This window comes from Salvelinus alpinus, chromosome 3 (assembly GCF_045679555.1).
Source record: "Salvelinus alpinus chromosome 3, SLU_Salpinus.1, whole genome shotgun sequence".
NCBI lineage: Eukaryota > Metazoa > Chordata > Actinopteri > Salmoniformes > Salmonidae > Salvelinus > Salvelinus alpinus.
In genome coordinates this window covers 30,697,975-30,716,708 of record NC_092088.1, presented here as the reverse complement: position 1 = coordinate 30,716,708, position 18,734 = coordinate 30,697,975, and the positions used below count along the sequence as shown (strand labels likewise).

At 39.8% G+C, this 18,734-nt stretch overlaps 1 protein-coding gene across 20 annotated transcripts in view; it reads right to left on the bottom strand.

Annotated features, from left to right (window-relative positions):
* The window catches only part of cmn (calymmin), a 71,819-nt gene that overhangs the window by 38,062 nt on the left and 15,023 nt on the right, over positions 1–18,734 (bottom strand). For 9 of the 20 annotated variants that reach the window (XM_071390998.1, XM_071390997.1, XM_071391012.1 and 6 more), the window contains 18 exons: positions 17,842–17,892; positions 17,665–17,715; positions 17,164–17,205; positions 16,991–17,032; positions 14,202–14,246; positions 13,992–14,099; positions 13,718–13,759; positions 12,345–13,184; positions 9,522–9,584; positions 8,753–8,803; positions 8,613–8,660; positions 6,971–7,021; positions 6,658–6,726; positions 5,791–5,856; positions 5,622–5,660; positions 4,262–4,345; positions 196–225; positions 40–87 (listed from right to left, as the gene is read on the bottom strand). In XM_071390998.1, the coding sequence (XP_071247099.1) occupies positions 40–87; positions 196–225; positions 4,262–4,345; positions 5,622–5,660; positions 5,791–5,856; positions 6,658–6,726; positions 6,971–7,021; positions 8,613–8,660; positions 8,753–8,803; positions 9,522–9,584; positions 12,345–13,184; positions 13,718–13,759; positions 13,992–14,099; positions 14,202–14,246; positions 16,991–17,032; positions 17,164–17,205; positions 17,665–17,715; positions 17,842–17,892 (1,770 nt within the window). The remainder of the gene's footprint in view (positions 1–39; positions 88–195; positions 226–4,261; positions 4,346–5,621; positions 5,661–5,790; positions 5,857–6,657; positions 6,727–6,970; positions 7,022–8,612; positions 8,661–8,752; positions 8,804–9,521; positions 9,585–12,344; positions 13,185–13,717; positions 13,760–13,991; positions 14,100–14,201; positions 14,247–16,990; positions 17,033–17,163; positions 17,206–17,664; positions 17,716–17,841; positions 17,893–18,734) is intronic. The other 11 variants (XM_071390999.1, XM_071391003.1, XM_071391014.1 and 8 more) reach the window with 11 other exon arrangements.

Below are 18,734 nucleotides of genomic sequence, written 5' to 3'. Positions count from 1 at the left end.
CACTAATTTGTTTTTAAACTTTGAGGGGGCCCTTCTCACCATATTTGCCACCATTTGCAGGCTCTCCAAGTCCTGCACCAACCCCACCTGCATTAGGATGTATGGATTCATTCATTGGCATGGATTGATTGCTTGACATGGTGGGAGGCTAGGGCTGATGTTGTATTTGTCTATGACATATAGTAGCCGACATACCTGATTTTCCCTCCATACCAGCATGCACACCTTGATAGAAAGATGAAACGTTTGACATTCACTGTTATTTTGAAAACTAGGGCACTCACTCTTGGACTCAATATACTGGTTTTTAGTCAAATCAAAATGTTCTACTGTAAAAAAATAAATGAATGAATTGTCAAATCCAGTACTATAATCAATCCTAATTTTTCTCTGAATATCTAAAGGATCACAGGTCATTACACATTATAGTTAAATCTAACACATACAGTGCCTTTGGAAAGTATTCAGACCCCTTGACTTTTCTCCACATTTTGTTACGTTACAGCCATATGATATTTTTTTTATTTTTAAGTTACACCTCATCAATCGACATACAACACCCCGTAATGACAAAGCAAAAACAGGTTTAACCTGTTATAAATACACCTCATCAATCTGTTAAATAAACCTCATACCTGTTATAAATACACCTCATCAATCTACACACAATACCCCATAATGACAAAGCAAAAACATTGATGTGTATTTAACAAAAAATAATTTTAGAATAAGGAATACTTTCCGAGGACAAAAGTTAACACCTGTTTTTGCTTTGTCATTATGGGGTATTACAAAAATTAAACAGGAAGCACCAGCGACTCGGTCAATAAAAAAGTGGTCAGATGAAGCAGATGCTAAACTACAGGACTGTTTTGCTAGCACAGACTGGAATACGTTCAAGGATTCTTCTGATGGCATTGAGTACACCAAATAAGTCACTGGCTTCATCAAGAATTGCATCGATGACATCGTCCCCACAGTGACTGTACGTACATACCCCAACCAGAAGCCATGGATTACAGGCAACATCTGCACTGAGCTAAACGGTATGGCTTACGCTTTCAAGGAGTGGGACTCTAACCCGGAGGCTTATAAGAAATCCTGCTATGCACTCCGACGAACCATCAAACAGGCCAAGTGTCAATACAGGACTAAGATTGAATCGTACGACACCGGCTCCGACGCTCGTCGGATGTGGCAGGGCTTGCAAACTATTACAGACTACAGAGGGAAGCACAGCCAAGAGCTGCCCAGTGACACGAGCCTACCAGGGCCACCCCCAGGTGATAATGGTATGTAACAACACATCCGCCACGCTGATCCTCAACAGAGTAGCCCCTTGGGTGCGTTCTCAGTCTCCAACTCAATTCCCTGTTCACTCATGACTGCACGGCCAGGCAAGACTCCAACACCCTCATTAAGTTTGCCGATAACACAACAGTGGTAGGCCTGATCACCGACAACGACGAGACAACCTATAGGGAGGAGGTCAGAAGAGACCTGACCGTGTGGTGCAAGGACAACAACCTCTCCCTCAATGTGATCAAGACAAAGGAGATGATTGTGGACTACAGGTAAAGGAGGACCGAGCACGCCCCCATTCTCATCGACGGGGCTGTAGTGGAGCAGGTTGAGAGCTTCAAGTTCCTTGGCGTCCACATCACCAACAAACGAACATGGTCCAAGCACACCAAGACAGTTGTGAAGAGGGCACAACAAAAACTATTCTCCCTCAGGAGAATGAAGAGATTTGGCATGGGTCCTCAGATCCTCAAAAGGTTGTACAGCTGCACCATCGAGAGCATCCTGATGGGTTGCATCACTGCCTGGTATGGCAACTGCTCGGCCTCTGACCGCAAGACACTAGAGGGTAGTGCGTACAGCCCAGTACATCAACGGGGCCAAGCTTCCTGCCATCCAGGACCTCTATACCAGGCGGTGTCAGAGGAAGGCCCTAAAAATTGTCAAAGACTCCAGCCACCCTAGTCATAGACTGTTCACTCTGCTACCGGAGCGCCAAGTTTAGGTTGTAGAGGCTTCTAAACAGCTTCTACCCCTAAGCCATAAGACTCCTAAACATCTAATCAGATGGCTACCCAGACTATTTGCATTGTCATGACAACTGTAATATTCTGCTGCTACTCTCTGTTATTATCTATGCATAGTCACTTTAATAACTCTACCTACATGTACATATTACCTCGACTAACCGGTGCACCCTAACAACCGCTCATTCGGATTTAGAAATGCAATGTTAATATTTACGCTTGTATGTCTTTGTTGTCTCTCTCTGTTGAAATTGCCTGATTCGTCTGTGACGAATAGTTCGACAGAAAATCTCTGGTTGTGTAAGTCTCTGGTGGTCCACCAGAGATCACCATGTCCTTAGTAGTTGTAGTAGTAGCTTTCTTTGTTCTGGAAGTGTCCGTTAGACTGGATACATCAGACGTTCCAATGATCGTTTGATAAGATCTTCCTCATGCTTATGGTCAAAGTTCTAGACTACTTTACATGCAAAGCTGCAGGCAGTGCAAGTCTAGTTTTCTTCTCTATTTAGTTTCAGAGGGTCTTGTATTTTTAGACCATTTGTCACGTACTCAGCTCGCGCTGCACGTATACTGGTCTAGTAGTTTTAAACTATTTGTCAGCCGTATAGCCACCGCTCCACGCTGTCTGGTCTAGTAGAGTCTAACCATTCGCGATGTCCGGCTTACACTGTCCGCCTGCTTGGTCTAATGTAAAATTTTGTTACGAGTCCTTTTAAAGCTCTCTGGTAAAAGGGGTGTTCCATCATGCTGGCATAATGTCTGTTCTCACGTGGGCGTGGTTAATGACTGGATAAAACTTTATCAAATACAATTTCTCATTTAGAAGGTTAAAATCACATTGATATGTTTTTACAAATAGTTTCATATTTAATCATATAAGTTTTACAACATTTAGATGTAACTCTGACATATACATTGTGAAATCTCTTCAAGTTTTGGGGCAGAGTGGTATTTTTGACTTCTCCATATTGCAGTGCACAAGAGAGGAAGTTTATGACTGGTCGTTAAAGTCCTAGAACCCCCCCCCCCGGTGGGAGAGAGGGGGGGTCTCTTTGATCCTCACCCAGGAGGTAAAGTCATGACAACTGTAATATTGAAAATATATAATATTGGTACCATTGACTTGCATTTGTGCCACAAATTCTAGAACTAGTGGCCAGATACACAAAATCAAGGCCAGAACTGCTGCCATACCTTGTTCATAGACTACGTACAGGGTAAGGAAACCAACATATTTGTAATTTGGGTGAACTATCCCTTTAAAAGCACTGGGGTAAGCAAAACAAATGCGGTGTACCCCTTCCACCGTAAATCGGGTGCCATTTCCTGAGCATACGTTTGGAGCTTGGCATTCAAACTGACTAGGGATAGAGGTGGAAAGTAATACAGACAGTAAAGCAACTTTTCTGACAAATAGCCCTACCCTCTTCCTTTTCAATCAGATCTGTAAATGTTGTATCCCTCCAAAGTTACAGAGTCTGAAACTGTTATTATAAAAAGACATGGCTAAAACAGTGTCCTGGTTTGCCTGAAAGGTCCAGATGTTAAGAAAGTCAATTTTAGAAATCAGGCTTCTCACATTTAGGTGTAGCAGTCCTAGCCAGTGTGTCTAAAACATGCAACTCTCCATCAGCATAGACTACTCAACTAACTTGAATTGGTACAGATACAAGGTAGACCAAATGGCGTGATTTTGAACAATCCAACTGAGCACAAGACGTCTGTTCAACATCTTGTGCTCAGTAGGATGCCTCTAACGAGGTAGCATTTATGTAGCTACAGATTGTAGGCCAGATAATGTGATATAAGCAAAGATTTTTGATGTCCATTACAGGAAAGCCCCATACAAACCACCACCATAGATTTTTCAACTAACCTCTTCTTGGCAATACTTTCTTAGTTCTCGATTATGTGAAAAAAGTAGCTTGTTGCAGGTGGCTTTCCAAAAATCATAGAAAATTCGGAAATATATTAAATCTATGTTTTGTATCCGATAAGATATGCCTCTTGCATGTGTGTATATCTTTGTTTGGTCACACTGTGTGACGAACTATCTACTTCTACACTTGGCCGTGTCGCATAGAAACGATTAGTTCAAGGGGTCTGAATACTTTCCAAATGCATTGTATGTTAAGAAAAAAAAATAGTGTTACCACATGAGGGCAAGACCGGTGTCCCTTCAATATCCAAACAGCCTGCAATGCTAAACTTACCAATTGCAGGTCCACCGTAGCCATTTCCATTTGCAGCTGCGCCATATCCATAACCAGCTCCAGGGTAGACACCTTGACCATAACCTACAATAGTAAAATCATTTTTTAAATAGAACCATATGAGAACTTGTATGAAATGTTCTGATGAAGTAATGACATTGTCCAAAAATATAGTTGTTTCTCTAAGTTGTCTTTATGTTCTGAGAACATCCGTAATGTCACAACATTTTGGAGAATGTTCCCAGAATATAGTCAGATGTTTTTAAATAGAACCTGTGGGAACCTCTAGGAAACATTACGTTGAAGTACTGAAATTCCTAAAAAAATAATGATGTTTCTTAAAGTTCTCTGAACAATTGGATAAAATTAAAGTATTCAGCTCCTTGAGACAATACATGCTTGAAACACCTTTGGCAGCGAGGAGTGGGACAACATTCCACAGGCCACAATCAACATCCTGATCAACTCTGTGAAGGAGACGTGTTGCGCTGCATGAAGCAAATGGTGGTCACACCAGATACTGACTGGTTTTCTGATTCACACCCCTACCTTTTTGTTGCAATTTATCTGTGACCAACAGATGCATATCTTTGTTCCCAGTCATGTGAAATCCATAGATTAGGGCCTAGTGAATTTATTTCAGTTGACTGATTTCTTTATATGAACTGTAACTCAGTAAAATCTTTGAAATTGTTGCATGTTATATTTTTGTTCAGCATAATTTAGGCTTGCCTCAAAGGGTCTGAATACTTATGCAATGACTATACTTATCACATTTTTATTAATCAAACTTTTTTTTCTTCCACTTTGACATGAGTATTTTGAGTTCATTGTTGACAACAAATCAAATCAATTTTAATCCCACTTCGTAACACAAAGTGTGAAGAAATGCAAGGAGTATGAATACTTTTGCAAGGTACTGTGTATTTGATCACTCACAAGCAGAGTTTCCTTTAAAATAAATCTATGCTTCAACTCCAAGTGTATTTAGAATTAATTTACTAAATTACAATTAAAGCGTTTGAAATTTTAGTACAGTTTTAATGAGTGTGTTTAAGTTTAATGATAGGGAACATATAGTATATTTTAAGACTGAAAAACAATGAATTTGAAGTACACTTTTAATAAGTGTATTGAAGGTTGATAATAGTATATTTATAGTATACGAAAACAATGAATTGAAAGTAAACTTTTAAGTGTGTTGAAGTGTAATTATATTATATTTATAGTATACGTAAGATATACTAGAAGTACATCTCATATTTGAAGTATTTTATTGTTTTGTATATTTAAGTATACTTGTAATATAATTCATTGTTTTTCGCTTGGGCATGCTCTTGTGTGCTAGCTGGGTACTCACCACTATGTTGTTTGGGTTTCCCTGCGAAAGGATTTTCACCTGCACAAAGAAAATCCATTTAGGAATTTATATTAGGACATTTAGTAGCCTATATTGAACATGTTTTCTTCAGTACAAAAATGGAAATGGTTCACACTCACAATCATTCTACAGTGAGTATTGGTATTACCTGCTCCAGGTCCATATCCATAGCCGGCAGCAACAGGATTATAGCCCCCTGCAACAGCACCATTACCTATAGATCACAAGACAACATTTACTACACACTTTAGAAAAAACACTGCCAGGTGTTAGAAAGGTTGCAAGGCTCATAACTTATTTAAAACAAGGTGTTTATCTGGTTTGGGTGCATTAGCTCCCCCTCCATTTGGATATACTCCAGCTCCATATCCTATAACAAATATATCACAAAGTCTGAATATCTTTTACTTAATATCTGAAAAAGCAGAACTTAGTTACTGAGTGCAATAGAAAATGGTGCTTGTACCATGGACAAACATTTACATTACATTGAGCAAAATCGGAGACGCATATGGAGATGAATTGTGGCCAATGACACTAGTATAATGCATTTATTCGGTCAGGGCACACAGATTTACTTGAAATGAAGCCTCTAAAAAGACAATCGGTAAAGGCATTTCCAAAACAGAGCCACTGAGTGCATTGCACACAGTCAATAAATGGGTTAGAAACAAATACATTACACACACACACACTTCGAGACATCTTTTAAACATGAATTAGAATAGAGGGGAAATAGACTACAATGTTTAAAACATGCAAATTGACAACACCAACACCCCATCAAAAAATATGAAACCTGGTGCCACCATAAAATAGTAAAAGACAGACAAGAACATATGATGAAAAGTGTAATTTAAAAGACAACTCCTCCACACTTTATTACCTTTGCACATGTCAACATTTAGGTATGTGACCAAAGACTGAAATGTCAACAATAAATTATTTTGATAATTAATTTTATGGTTTTATTCCAAGAACCACATATGACTTTTTCAAAACAGTAGCAATTTACCATTTGGTTTAGCACCATAGCCATTGGGGACACCACCTCCATTTGGTACACCAGCTCCTGCACCGTAACCTAATGACCATTAACCAAAATCTTAGAGTGTGGAAGACCTCATTAATGGCATGCACAAGAATGTATGATGAAAACTAAACTTAATATAAAAGTCAACTCCCACAAACCATTAAAATGACAACAGAAAATGACAACAGACAACAGCTCAACAAAAAATAATTGCACTGGAAAACCTGATGCCAACATGAAATGGCAATCGTTTTGTTTAGGCTTAAAACCACACAAGACAACAGAGTAGATTTACCATTGGGGTTGACTCCATGTCCGTTTGGTGCACCGGCTCCGACACCGTAACCTATTCACCATTAACAGAAATCCAAGTGTGTAGAAGATCTCATTGATAGCATGCACAATAATGTAAAAATGTGTACAAAACCCCCACTAAAAACACTTATTTGAAAAGACAACTCCTGCACACGATTATCTCTGCTAAAGTTCTTCTATAATGAATTCAGCATTGGGTATTATATTGCCAGCACCACATGCAGTGCACTCGGAATGTGTTCAGACCCCTTGACCTTTTCCACATTTTGTTACGTTACAGCCTTATTCTAAAATGGATTACATTTTCCCCCCTCAATCTACACACAATACCCCATAATGACAAAGCAAAAACAGGTTTTTAGAAATTTTTGCAAATGTACAAAAATTATAATATGAAATATCACATTTACATAAGTATTCAGACCCTTCACTCAGTACTTTGTTGAAGCACCTTTGGCAGCGATTACAGCCTTGAGTCTTCTTGGGTATGACCCTTCAAGCTTGGCACACCTGTATTTGGGGAGTTTCTCCCATTCTTCTCTGCAGATCCTCTCAAGCTCTGTCAGGTTGGATGGGGAGCGTTGTCCGGGCTCTGTTTCCTCCAGACGTGATGCTTGGCATTAAGGCCAAAGAGTTCAATCTTGGTTTCGTCAGACCAAAGCATCTTGTTTCTCACGGTCTGAGAGCCCTTTAGGTGCCCTTTGGCAACTCCAAGCCGGCTGTCATGTGCCTTTTACGGAGGAGTGGCTTCCCCCTGGCCACTCTACCATAAAGGCCTGATTGGTGGAGTGCTGCAGAGATGGTTGTCATTCTGGAAGGTTCTCCTATTTCCACAGAGGAACTCTGGATCTCTGTCAGACTGACCATCGGGTTCTTGGTCACCTCCCTGACCAAGGCCCCTTTCATTTACATTTACATTTAAGTCATTTAGCAGACGCTTCCCCCCCGATTGCTCAGTTTGGCCGGGCAGCCAGCTCTAGGATAGTCTTGGTGGTTCCAAACTTTTTCCATTTAAGAATGATGGAGGACACTGTGTTCTTGGGGACATTCAATGCTGCAGACATTTGTATTACCCTTCCCCAGAACTGTGCCTCGACACAATCCTGTCTCTGGCTCTACGGACAATTCCTTCGACCTCATGTCTTTGTTTTTGCTCTGACATGCACTGTCAACTGTGGGACCTTATACAAACAGGTGTGTGCCTTTCCAAATCATGTCCAAGCAAATGAATTTACCACAGGTGAATACCAATCAAGTTGTAGAAAAATCAAGGATGATCAATGGAAACGCGATGCACCTGAGTTCAATTTCGAGTCATCGCAAAGGGTCTGAATACTTCTGTAGATAAGGTATTGCCGTTTTTGCAAACATTTCTAAAAACCTGTTTTCACTTTGTCATTGTGGGGTATTGTGTGTAGATTGATGAGGAAAACTATTTAATCAATTTTAGAAAAAGGCTGTAATGTAACAACATTTGGAAAAAGGGAAGGGGTTTGAATACTTTCCGAATGCACTGTATAAGAGTGACTGTTATGTTGTGGGCCTACGTGGTAACATTCATCTTTAAATAATCTATAATAAATAGCTACTATGACTGCTTCGATTAACCAGTAACAATTTACCATTGGGTTTCGCGCCACCTCCGTTTACACCAGTTCCTCCTCCGTAACCTAATCATCATACACAGAAAGCTGAGTGTGTGGAAGACCTCATTGATGGCATGCAAAATAATGTATGATATTAGGCTCTAGGGCAAATTTACCATTGGGTTTAGCACCCAAGCCAATGGGGACACCAGCTCCTGGACCATAACCTTAAATAACATGGTGTGAAGTGAAATCAGGTACGAGTTAACTGTTCTACAAATGTGTAACTCCTATACATGTCGTATATTATTATTGTGTTCAAGTTAGGTTTAGCACTATAAATGAACAATTCCTCCACCAGCACAGGTCAACCAAGTGGGACACCATCGTAGGTGCTCAACGTGAACAATCTGGGGAAGAGGCATGAGTCAAAGGTCATGCACTCAGAGTGAGACTCAACATTCACCGTCCAATAACAAAGACATTCCAACAGTTGTTACCATGCCAGATCAAACAACAATATCCATGCAAAAACATTAACTGCTCAAATAGGCAAAAACAGAAAAACAGCATGCACTTTAAACCATTTAGGTTGAGGTGATCATGGCACATTGTTTAATAAATGCCATTCAGATCACCTGTGAATAGGACATAGTACTCTTGGTTAACCATTACTGGGTATTTTCACCCATTGTCCATTTGGCACTCCTGATGGTCAACAGTCTAGAATATCCATGCCAGAAAAAATGCAATATAAATAGAATGCCATGTATTCAAGTAAACCAATGAATAAAATAACAAAACCTAACTATAATTATACTAATAGCACAATAAAAATGCGGTGCTGGGGTAGCAAACTATTTCTACATTAGTTATACTTGTATTTATCTATGGGTGTATTTGTACTGTATATTTTCCTTGATATTACTAGTAACTGATGTTTACCAGGTTTGGCTGGTTTAGCTCCCTGCCCATTGCCATTGGGGTTCCCAGCTCCTTCACCATCTACTAGGGGTCACAACGGTATCAATAAAAGAAGACCTGGCAAGGCCGACCTCAACATACATCCTCTTACTCGCGGAGAAATATTAGGCTACACCACAGATTTATCATGACAAATAACCGCCAGTAATCCAGTAATCATACTTAAAACATTGATTGAAACTGATCTCAAACCAGGGAAACACAAAGAGATGTCTAGTAACAACCAATGACTACATAGACAGACAGACCACAGGCTTCACACTGAACATCAAACAAATACTTGAGCCTACAATCTATATGGTATCGTTTCGATTATTCGTGTCCAATAACATTGGATGCAGCAGTTCACCAGTGGAAGTTCCAACAGACCAACACATGAGAGAAGTGCAATAACAAAAAACATATCATGACATTAATAAACCTACATTTTCTTAAATTATTTGGCGACAAAAACATAAAATTAATATGACAACCAACACACTAAAACAATTCAAAATAAATAAATGTGACACACTCAAACAGTCCATGATACCATATGGATGCCAGCAACATGTGATGAACTTGTTGACAAGACAAACAGAAGACTTGACATGTACATATACACATGCACTACACAGGTGCGGGACAGGTGTAGACATATACAAGGACCAGTGATTATGTGACAAACATACACTGTGTTTATATGACAGCACTTACACATCCAAAGACCCAAACAATATCAAGTGTTAGTTTACCAGGTGGACGCCCAACTTTAGATTCCAGCACCTCATGTTCCACTGCTGATTTTTCAGGTACAACTGCAGGCTCACTTTTAATGCTCACTTCTTCCAGTGCCACCCCTGGTGCACCTTTAGTCAGGGTTTCAGGTACCAACGCAGGCACAACCTTTGTAACCATGGGTTCAGTACTTTTTGGCACCTGAGGTTCAGGGTCTACGCCCCAATCACCTTTCCCAGGAGGTGTGCCCGACCCACCATTTTTTTTCTCCGGGACCTCACTTACAGTGACATAACCTAAGGGCCACAAGGTCATCACCATTTACAGCCACTGGTCATTTTTGTTTGAAATTGTAAACAAATATGATGTCAACGGTCTTCTGGTTTTAGTTATTTGCCTAAAATTAAACATTCCCAGTGAAGTTCCCACATAAGGCTCTTCTTTTTAGAACATCAATGGACAGAAACATTTTGACACAAAAAACTATGACAGATAGTCCCCTAGTGAACAACAACCATGGTGTGCAAAAAAATTAGCACATTGTAAACACTGAAAACACACGGGGTGGAAACCCAACATGAAATCCGCACCCTTATCTTGAAACTTTGCACAAATTTCTCATTGACATCATTTCAATGCATGATCTATGCGAAAGTCTGACTTGGTTGCATGGATCTCAAGTTAGGATTCAGCCCAAAATGTGTAAATACAGGCACTGTCAAAGCCTTCATTGTCTAAACTAAAGCAAACACCACTAACTAAAGCAGACAATGTTAAACACGGTAATAAAACATGTAAACAGATTTAGACGTACATTTTGTTTTGTTATAGCCTGAATTTAAAATATATTAAATTTATATTTGTTTGTCAATGGCCTACACACAATACCCAATAATATCAAAGTGGGATTACATTTTTCAAAATATTAAATTGTAAAAATTGACTAACTGAAATGTCTTGAGTCAGTAAGTATTCAACCCCTTTGTTATGGCAAGCCTAAATTAATTCAGGAGTAAAAATGTGCTTAGTAAGTCACATAATAAGTTGCATGGATTCACACTGTGCGCTATAATACTGTTTAACATCATTGTTGAATGACTACCTCATCTCTGTACCCCACACATACAATTATTATTATTATTAGCTTTTTCCATCTATGTAACATTGCAAAAATCAGGAACTTTGTCCCAAAATGATACAGAAAAATTTAGCCATGCTTTTGTCACTTCTAGATTAGACTACTGCAATGCTCTACTTTCCAGCTACCCGGATAAAGCACTAAATAAACTTCAGTTAGTGCTAAACACGGCTGCTAGAATCTTGACTGGAACCAAAACATTTGATCACATTACTCCAGTGCTAGCCTCTCTACACTGGCATCCTGTTAAGGCTAGGGCTGATTTCAAGCTTTTACTGCCAACCTACAAAACATTACATGGGCTTGCTCCTACCTATCTTTCCGATTTGGTCCTGCCGTACATACCTACACGTACGCTGCAGTCACAAGACGCAGGCCTCCTTACTGTCCCTAGAATTTCTAAGCAAACAGCTGGAGGCAGGGCTTTCTCCTATAGAGCTCCATTTTTATGGAATGGTTTGCCTATCCATGTGAGATATTTGAATGATTTATTTTAGAGTAATTTTTGCTCATCTTTATCAAGGGTGTCAACAATTGCGAACCCCACTGTCCATTGTTGGATTACTTCATGGCACAAACACTTATTTAATTTAACAGAGCATTTCCTAAATTCCAAAATACACCTGCAACTAGCCATGGGAATTCAGAAGACAATGGTTCCTTCCAAGTCGAGAAGGAAGAAGTGCCAAGTAAAGGTTGGTTTAAAAATATTCTCCCATGGATTGAACATCCATAAACATTATCCTGTTTATGTGAGGATATTCCATTTCAATACAGGTTATTTCCATAGCTAGCTACTTACATGCTTTAAGAAAATCTGATGCTTCTACACCCCTTGGCCAGTGTGATACAAATTCTAACTAAATACGAAGCATGCCATTAACATGGCACACCACCTCATGGACATGCAGAGAATAGTAGAGTTTTACCCATGTTTGGTACTTTGGGACTCTTTCTTTGAGGCACGGCTGGTGCCACTGGCTTTGGACTTCTTGCCTGTGATGCTGGCTCTGGTGCTAGTTTAGGGTACGTCTTTCCTTGTGGAACCACAGGTGCTGGCTCAGGGTACGGCTTCCATTGTGAAACGACAGGTGCTGGCTCAGGGTACGGCTTCCATTGTGAAACGACAGGTGCTGGCTCAGGGTACGGCTTCCCTTGTGAAACGACAGGTGCTGGCTCAGGGTACGGCTTCCCTTGTGAAACGACAGGTGCTGGCTCAGGGTACGGCTTCCCTTGTGAAACGACAGGTGCTGGCTCAGGGTACGGCTTCCATTGTGAAAAGACAGGTGCTGGCTCAGGGTACGGCTTCCCTTGTGGAACTGGCGCTGGCTTCGGACTCTTTGCCTGTGGTACTACAGATGCTGGCTTCGGGTATGTCTTCCCATGTGGAACTGGCGCTGCCTCTGGTGCTTTGTTAGGGCACGGCTTTCCTTGTGGAACGACAGGTGCTAGCTTTGGTGCTGGCTTAGCGTATGTCTTTCCTTGTGGAACCGGTGCTGGCTCTGGCGCTGTCTTTGGACTCTTTGCCTGTGGTACTATAGGTATTGGATTAGGGAAAAGCTTCCCTTGTGGAACTGGTGCTGGCTTAGGGTATGTCTTCCCTTGTGGAAAGATTAGAGCTACACCCTTTGTTGGCTCAGGTACTACAAGTCCTGGCTCGGGTGCTGGTGCAAGGCTTAGTGCTTCAGGAGTAAGAACTTCACCTTTGGGGCCCTTTCCATTCGGTGCACCAACACCTTTAGTACCCTGACCATTTGGCATGCCGTAACCTGGGAACCAAAACACAGTAACTTTGTACCAACTAAAAGATAACTAATCAGTGAAAAAGTGCAACAGTGAAACATGCAGTATGACAGTATCTTGGCATGATCATTTAGGAGATAAAACAAACAAGGGACGTCTTACCGATTAACACAAACCACGACAGACATACAGCACACGCATAAATAGTAGAGAAAGACATGCTTGAAATCTGAAATGCAATACTGCTCAATTATTGCTTATAAAATAAAACACATGCACCATAATACCTTAGTAGTTACTCTGAGACAAACCACATATATAGACAAACTGTACAGTGCAGACCGATTGACACAAATTACAACATGCAAGAAGAACATGAAAACGTGCTTTAAACACCATACTAGTTTCACCCATATTAGATCAGAAGACACATATTGTAAGACATGTTGAGACAAACCACATACAAGATAAACTCAACCATACAGAACAAAATGGACTCATCAAACAGGTTAAGACGGGAAAAAGCTGAGGCCACAATCAGACAACATGGAGCATTTACCAGTATTGACTTCTTTGGGTACACCAGCAGGAACACCATACCCTAGGAACCACAAGAGTTAACAATACTGACTCACAAATCAAGTGCGCATTACAATGTACATTGCTTACAAGTTAAGATCAAAGTGGCAATTGACGAACATTGGAAAATGGCAAACATTGGATAGAGTGAGCAAATGTTCTATTTTAAATAATACAAATGTTCAAACATACAGTGCATAGGGGCGCAGTTCTTAACATTTACACAATCTCAGCTTTTGATAGTGAATGCTTACCACCATTTGGTGCTTTAGCTCCTCCATTTGACGCTTTAGTTCCTCCAATGGGTGCACCTGCTCCGACACCTTTAGTATTTTGAGGTTGAGGTGATCCATTTCCATAACCTACAACATATACCAGTAACATATCAACTTGCTACAGCACAATCAAGAAGATACATGTATTACCTGGGATGGAATCTAAACAAACTTCCAGGGTAGACTTACCATTAGCTCCTTGTCCATTGGACACACCAGCTCCAGCACCATAACCTGGAAATAACAACAAAACAATTACGATTTACACCTACTGAAAAGTCCTAATCGACCTACTGCAAATTCACCATAATAGTTTTAATGTAGACACTTCCTATTCAACAGATCAGATAGTGCCTTCAGAAAGTATTCACACCCATTTACTTTTGACACATTTTGTGTTACAACCTGAATTTTAAATAGATTACATTTAGATTTTTGTCACTGGCCTACACACAATACCCCATAATGTTAAAGCAGAATTTGTTTTTTTGAATTCTTTACAAATTAATTAAATTTAAAAGCTGAAAAGTGTGTAACCCAACAAGTTGCATGGACTCTGTGTGCAATAATAGTGTTTAACATGATTTTTTAATGACTACCTCATCTCTGTACCCCACACATACAGATAATTGTAAGGTTCCTCGGTCGAGCAGTGAATTTCAAACACAGATTCAACCATAAACACGAGGGAGGTTTTCCAATACCTCACAAAGGGTAACTATTGGTAGTTGGATGAGAAAAAAAAGCAGACATTGAATATCCGCTCAGGGATTTCACCATGATGCCAATGGTGACTTTAAAACATTTGGAGAGTTTAATGGCTGTGATAGGAGAAAACTGAGGATGGATCAACAACATTGTAGTTACTCCACAATATTAACCTAATTGACAGACTGAAGAGAAGGAAGACTGTACAGATAAAAAATATTCTAAAACATGCATCCTGTTTGCAACAAAGCACTAAAGAAATACTGCAAAAAATGTGGCAAAGCAATTCACTTTTTGTCCTGAATACAAAGTGTTACGTTTGGGGCAAATCCAATTACAACACATTATGGAGTACCACTCTCCACATTATCAAGCATAGTGGTGGCTGCATCACGTTATGGCTATGCTTGTAATCGTTAAGGACTGGGCTGTTTCAGGATAAAAATAAAGCAAAATGGAACTAAGCACAGGCAAAATCCTAGAGGAAAACCTGGCTCAGTTTGCTTTCCACCAGACACTGGGAGAGGAATTCACCTTTCAGCAGAACAATAGCCTAAAACACAAAGCCAAATCGACACTGGAATTGCTTATCAACAAGACAGTGAATGTTCCTGAGTGGCCGAGTTACAGTCTGATTAAATCTGCTTGAAAATCTATGGCAAGACTTAAATGGCTGTCTAGCAATGATCAACAACCAATTTCACAGAACTGGGAGAATTTTTAAAATAATTGTTGCACAAACTAGGTGTGGAAAGCTCTGAGACTGAACCAGAAAGACTCACAGCTGTAATTGCTTCTACAAAGTATTGATACAGGGGTGTGAATACTTAGGTAAATTAGATATTTCTGTATTTCATTTTCAAATGTTTTTTTTTTTTAAATGGAGTATTATGTGTAGAAAAAATAAATATTGGATACACTTTTCAGGACTTTCAAACACTTTAGCAGTAATTTACCATTAGGTTACGCTCCATATCTATTGGGTACACCAGCTCCTGCACCATAACCTTGAGATCAAATATAGCATTAATATGTCAACAGTTTAGAGGCGACTCCGGGATGCTGGCCTTCTAGGCAGAGTTCCTCTGTCCAATGTCTGTGTTATTTTGCCCATCTTAATCTTTTCTTTTTATTGGCCAGTCTGAGATATGGCTCAAGGCCAGCATCCCGGAGTCGCCTCTTCACCGTTGAAGTTGAGACTGGTGTTTTGCGGGTACTATTTAATGAAGCTGCCAGTTGAGGACTTGTGAGCCGTCTGTTTTTCAAACTAGACTCTCTAATGTACTTTTCCTCTTGCTCAGTTGTGCACCGAGGCCTCCCACTCTTTCTATTCTGGTTAGGTGCCAGTTTGCGCTGTTCTGTGTAGGGAGTAGTACACAGAGTTGTACAAGATCTTCAGTTTCTTGGCAATTTCTCGCATGGAATAGCCTTAATTTCTCAGAACAAGAATAGACTGACGAGTTTCAGAAGAAAGTTCTTTGTTTCTGGTCATTTTGAGCCTGTAATCGAACACACAAATGCTGATGCTCCGGATACTCAACTAGTCTGAAGGCGGACAGTTTTATTGCTTCTTTAATCAGAACAAGTTTTCAGCTGTGCTAACATAATCGCAAAAGGGTTATCTAATGATCAATTAGCCTTTTAAAATGATACACTTGGATTAGCTAACACAATGTGCCATTGGAACACAGGAGTGATGTTGCTGATAATGGGGCTCTGTTCACATATGTAGATATTTCATAAAGAAAATAGTTTTAAAAAATCAGCCATTTCCAGCTACAATAGTCATTTACAACATTAACAATGTCTACACTGTATTTCTGATCAATTTGATCAGTGATCACTTTTTTCTTGTCTTTCAAAAACAAGGACATTTCTAAGTAACCCCAAACTTCTGAACGGTAGTGTATATAATAATATATAATACAATTTTATAATATATGCCATTTAGCAGACACTTTTATCCAAAGCGACTTACAGTAATGTGTGCATATATTTTCTTATGGGTGGCTCAAGATTGTTCCATCTAAAATTCTGTGAAATATCTTTTCAATAACCAAAAATATCATATTTTCAGCAGTTTGAAGCTGATGTACAAAACAGAAAGTAAAAAACAAAAAAACAGAACTTACAGAAAGGGAAGCATAGAAGTATCGCTCATAAAAAGGATCTACGACTTGCATTAAATGAGAATAACAGGTCTATAACTCGCATTTCTATCTGAAATCAGTCGGGTCGTACACGGGTTGGGACGTGTTGTTGATATTTACCTGGTTTGGGTGCCTTTGCCCCACCATTGGGATATCCATACCCTAGGCATCAGAAACAGACAAATGCATTGACTTATGGTCTTAGATGGTCATTACAACTGGTTTGATATCAAATGACCATAACTATAGAACAAAAAAGGAATGAATACAACTGAGTAACGTTGCAGTCTTACCACTGGGTCTGGGACCATATCCATTGGGTACACCACCATAACCTGAAGTTATCCCCACAGAAAGAATAAATTCTAAACTTTTTACTTAAAGATGATTGTGACAGATTTCAAACAAAATTGGGAGCTCGAATGACATGGCTCAACAACAACAATCATAAGATTTAGGAAACTTCGCAAAAAAAATTCCAGGGAGGACTTACTATTGAGTTTGGAGATGTGTATTACATATTTGAATAATCTAATGTTAGAATGAAACAATCAAGATCTTTAAACACTTATTTGTAAATGCCTTTTATGGTGTCTGATGGAGTATATTTACAATGTTGTTAATATTAAGATTTTTTTATTTATTATTGGGATTGTCCCGTCTTTCAAGAATCCCTGGACTACGTGCAGTTAAAAAAACAGTTATCATGGTGAACAGTTTCAATAGAAATTTCACTTGGCAATGGCATCTTTAATAGCTGTGATTGTAGCACCAATGTATGGGGTTTACATTACCATTGGGTTTAGCTCCTTGTCCATTGGGTACACCAGCTCCAGCACTATAACCTAGAAACCAGACAAATGTTAACTCAAACCAAATGGTAGTTGTGTCACGTAACCTCTGAAAACATAATACTGATATATGCTAAAACACTAACGATAAATTGACAGAATTGTTTTGGTTGGACTTACCATTGGGTTTGGCACCTTGTCCATTTGGCACATCAGCTCCAGCACCATAGCCTATAAACAACACAGTTGTCACAACAAAAACAAGTACAAAATGACATTTCCTAAAGAAAAGGTGTGTGATTGCATGTCTTAAAGTATTTATTGTTGTGAAATAGTAGTAGTGGTAGTGACTGCAGTAGTAATTTTAGTATTAGCAATGGTAGTAATAGGGCTGTTATAGGCCTATGGGTTAGTTGTGTGGTGAGCTGTAGTGTGGAGTTACTATAGTGAGTTAGTATAGTAGGCTAGAGGGAGTACTATGGGTGTGTTCGTAAAATTCACTCTGGAGTGCCAGAATGTGCTCAGAGTGCGCGCTGGGCATTCATAAATTCAGAGCGTTGTCAGATTGTCCGTTTGTAAATTCAGAGCGTTTAGAGCGCACACTGGACACTCTGGCCGAGGAGTAGGATTGATCCGAGCGTTGTGACCTCACAACGGCAGTTAAGCACCCAAGCTAACTGGCTAACGTTGGCTAGCTTGCAAGCTACTTCCAGACACAAATGCGAGAACACTTCACTCTATTTACCTTGCCCTAGCAGAGCTGGTTGGGCTGTTTTCATGTTATCCAGAGCGTTGGTGACTGTAACTGTGCTGCTGGCAACAATTTAATGACACTATTTTGCCAATGTTTACTGACACGGGCCATATTCAGCGGGTGTTGAGCATTCGTAAATTAAATCAGTCATTCTGCACTCTGGCACACTCAGATGAGAGCGCTCTGAAATCAGAATAGATAGCCAGAGTGAATTTACAAACGCACCCTATAGCATCGTAAGCCTTGAAATGTGTTTTTAAGTGTTCTGTAGCAGTGATCTCAGTTTAGTATGTTGAAGCCTGCATTCTGCCATTGAAGT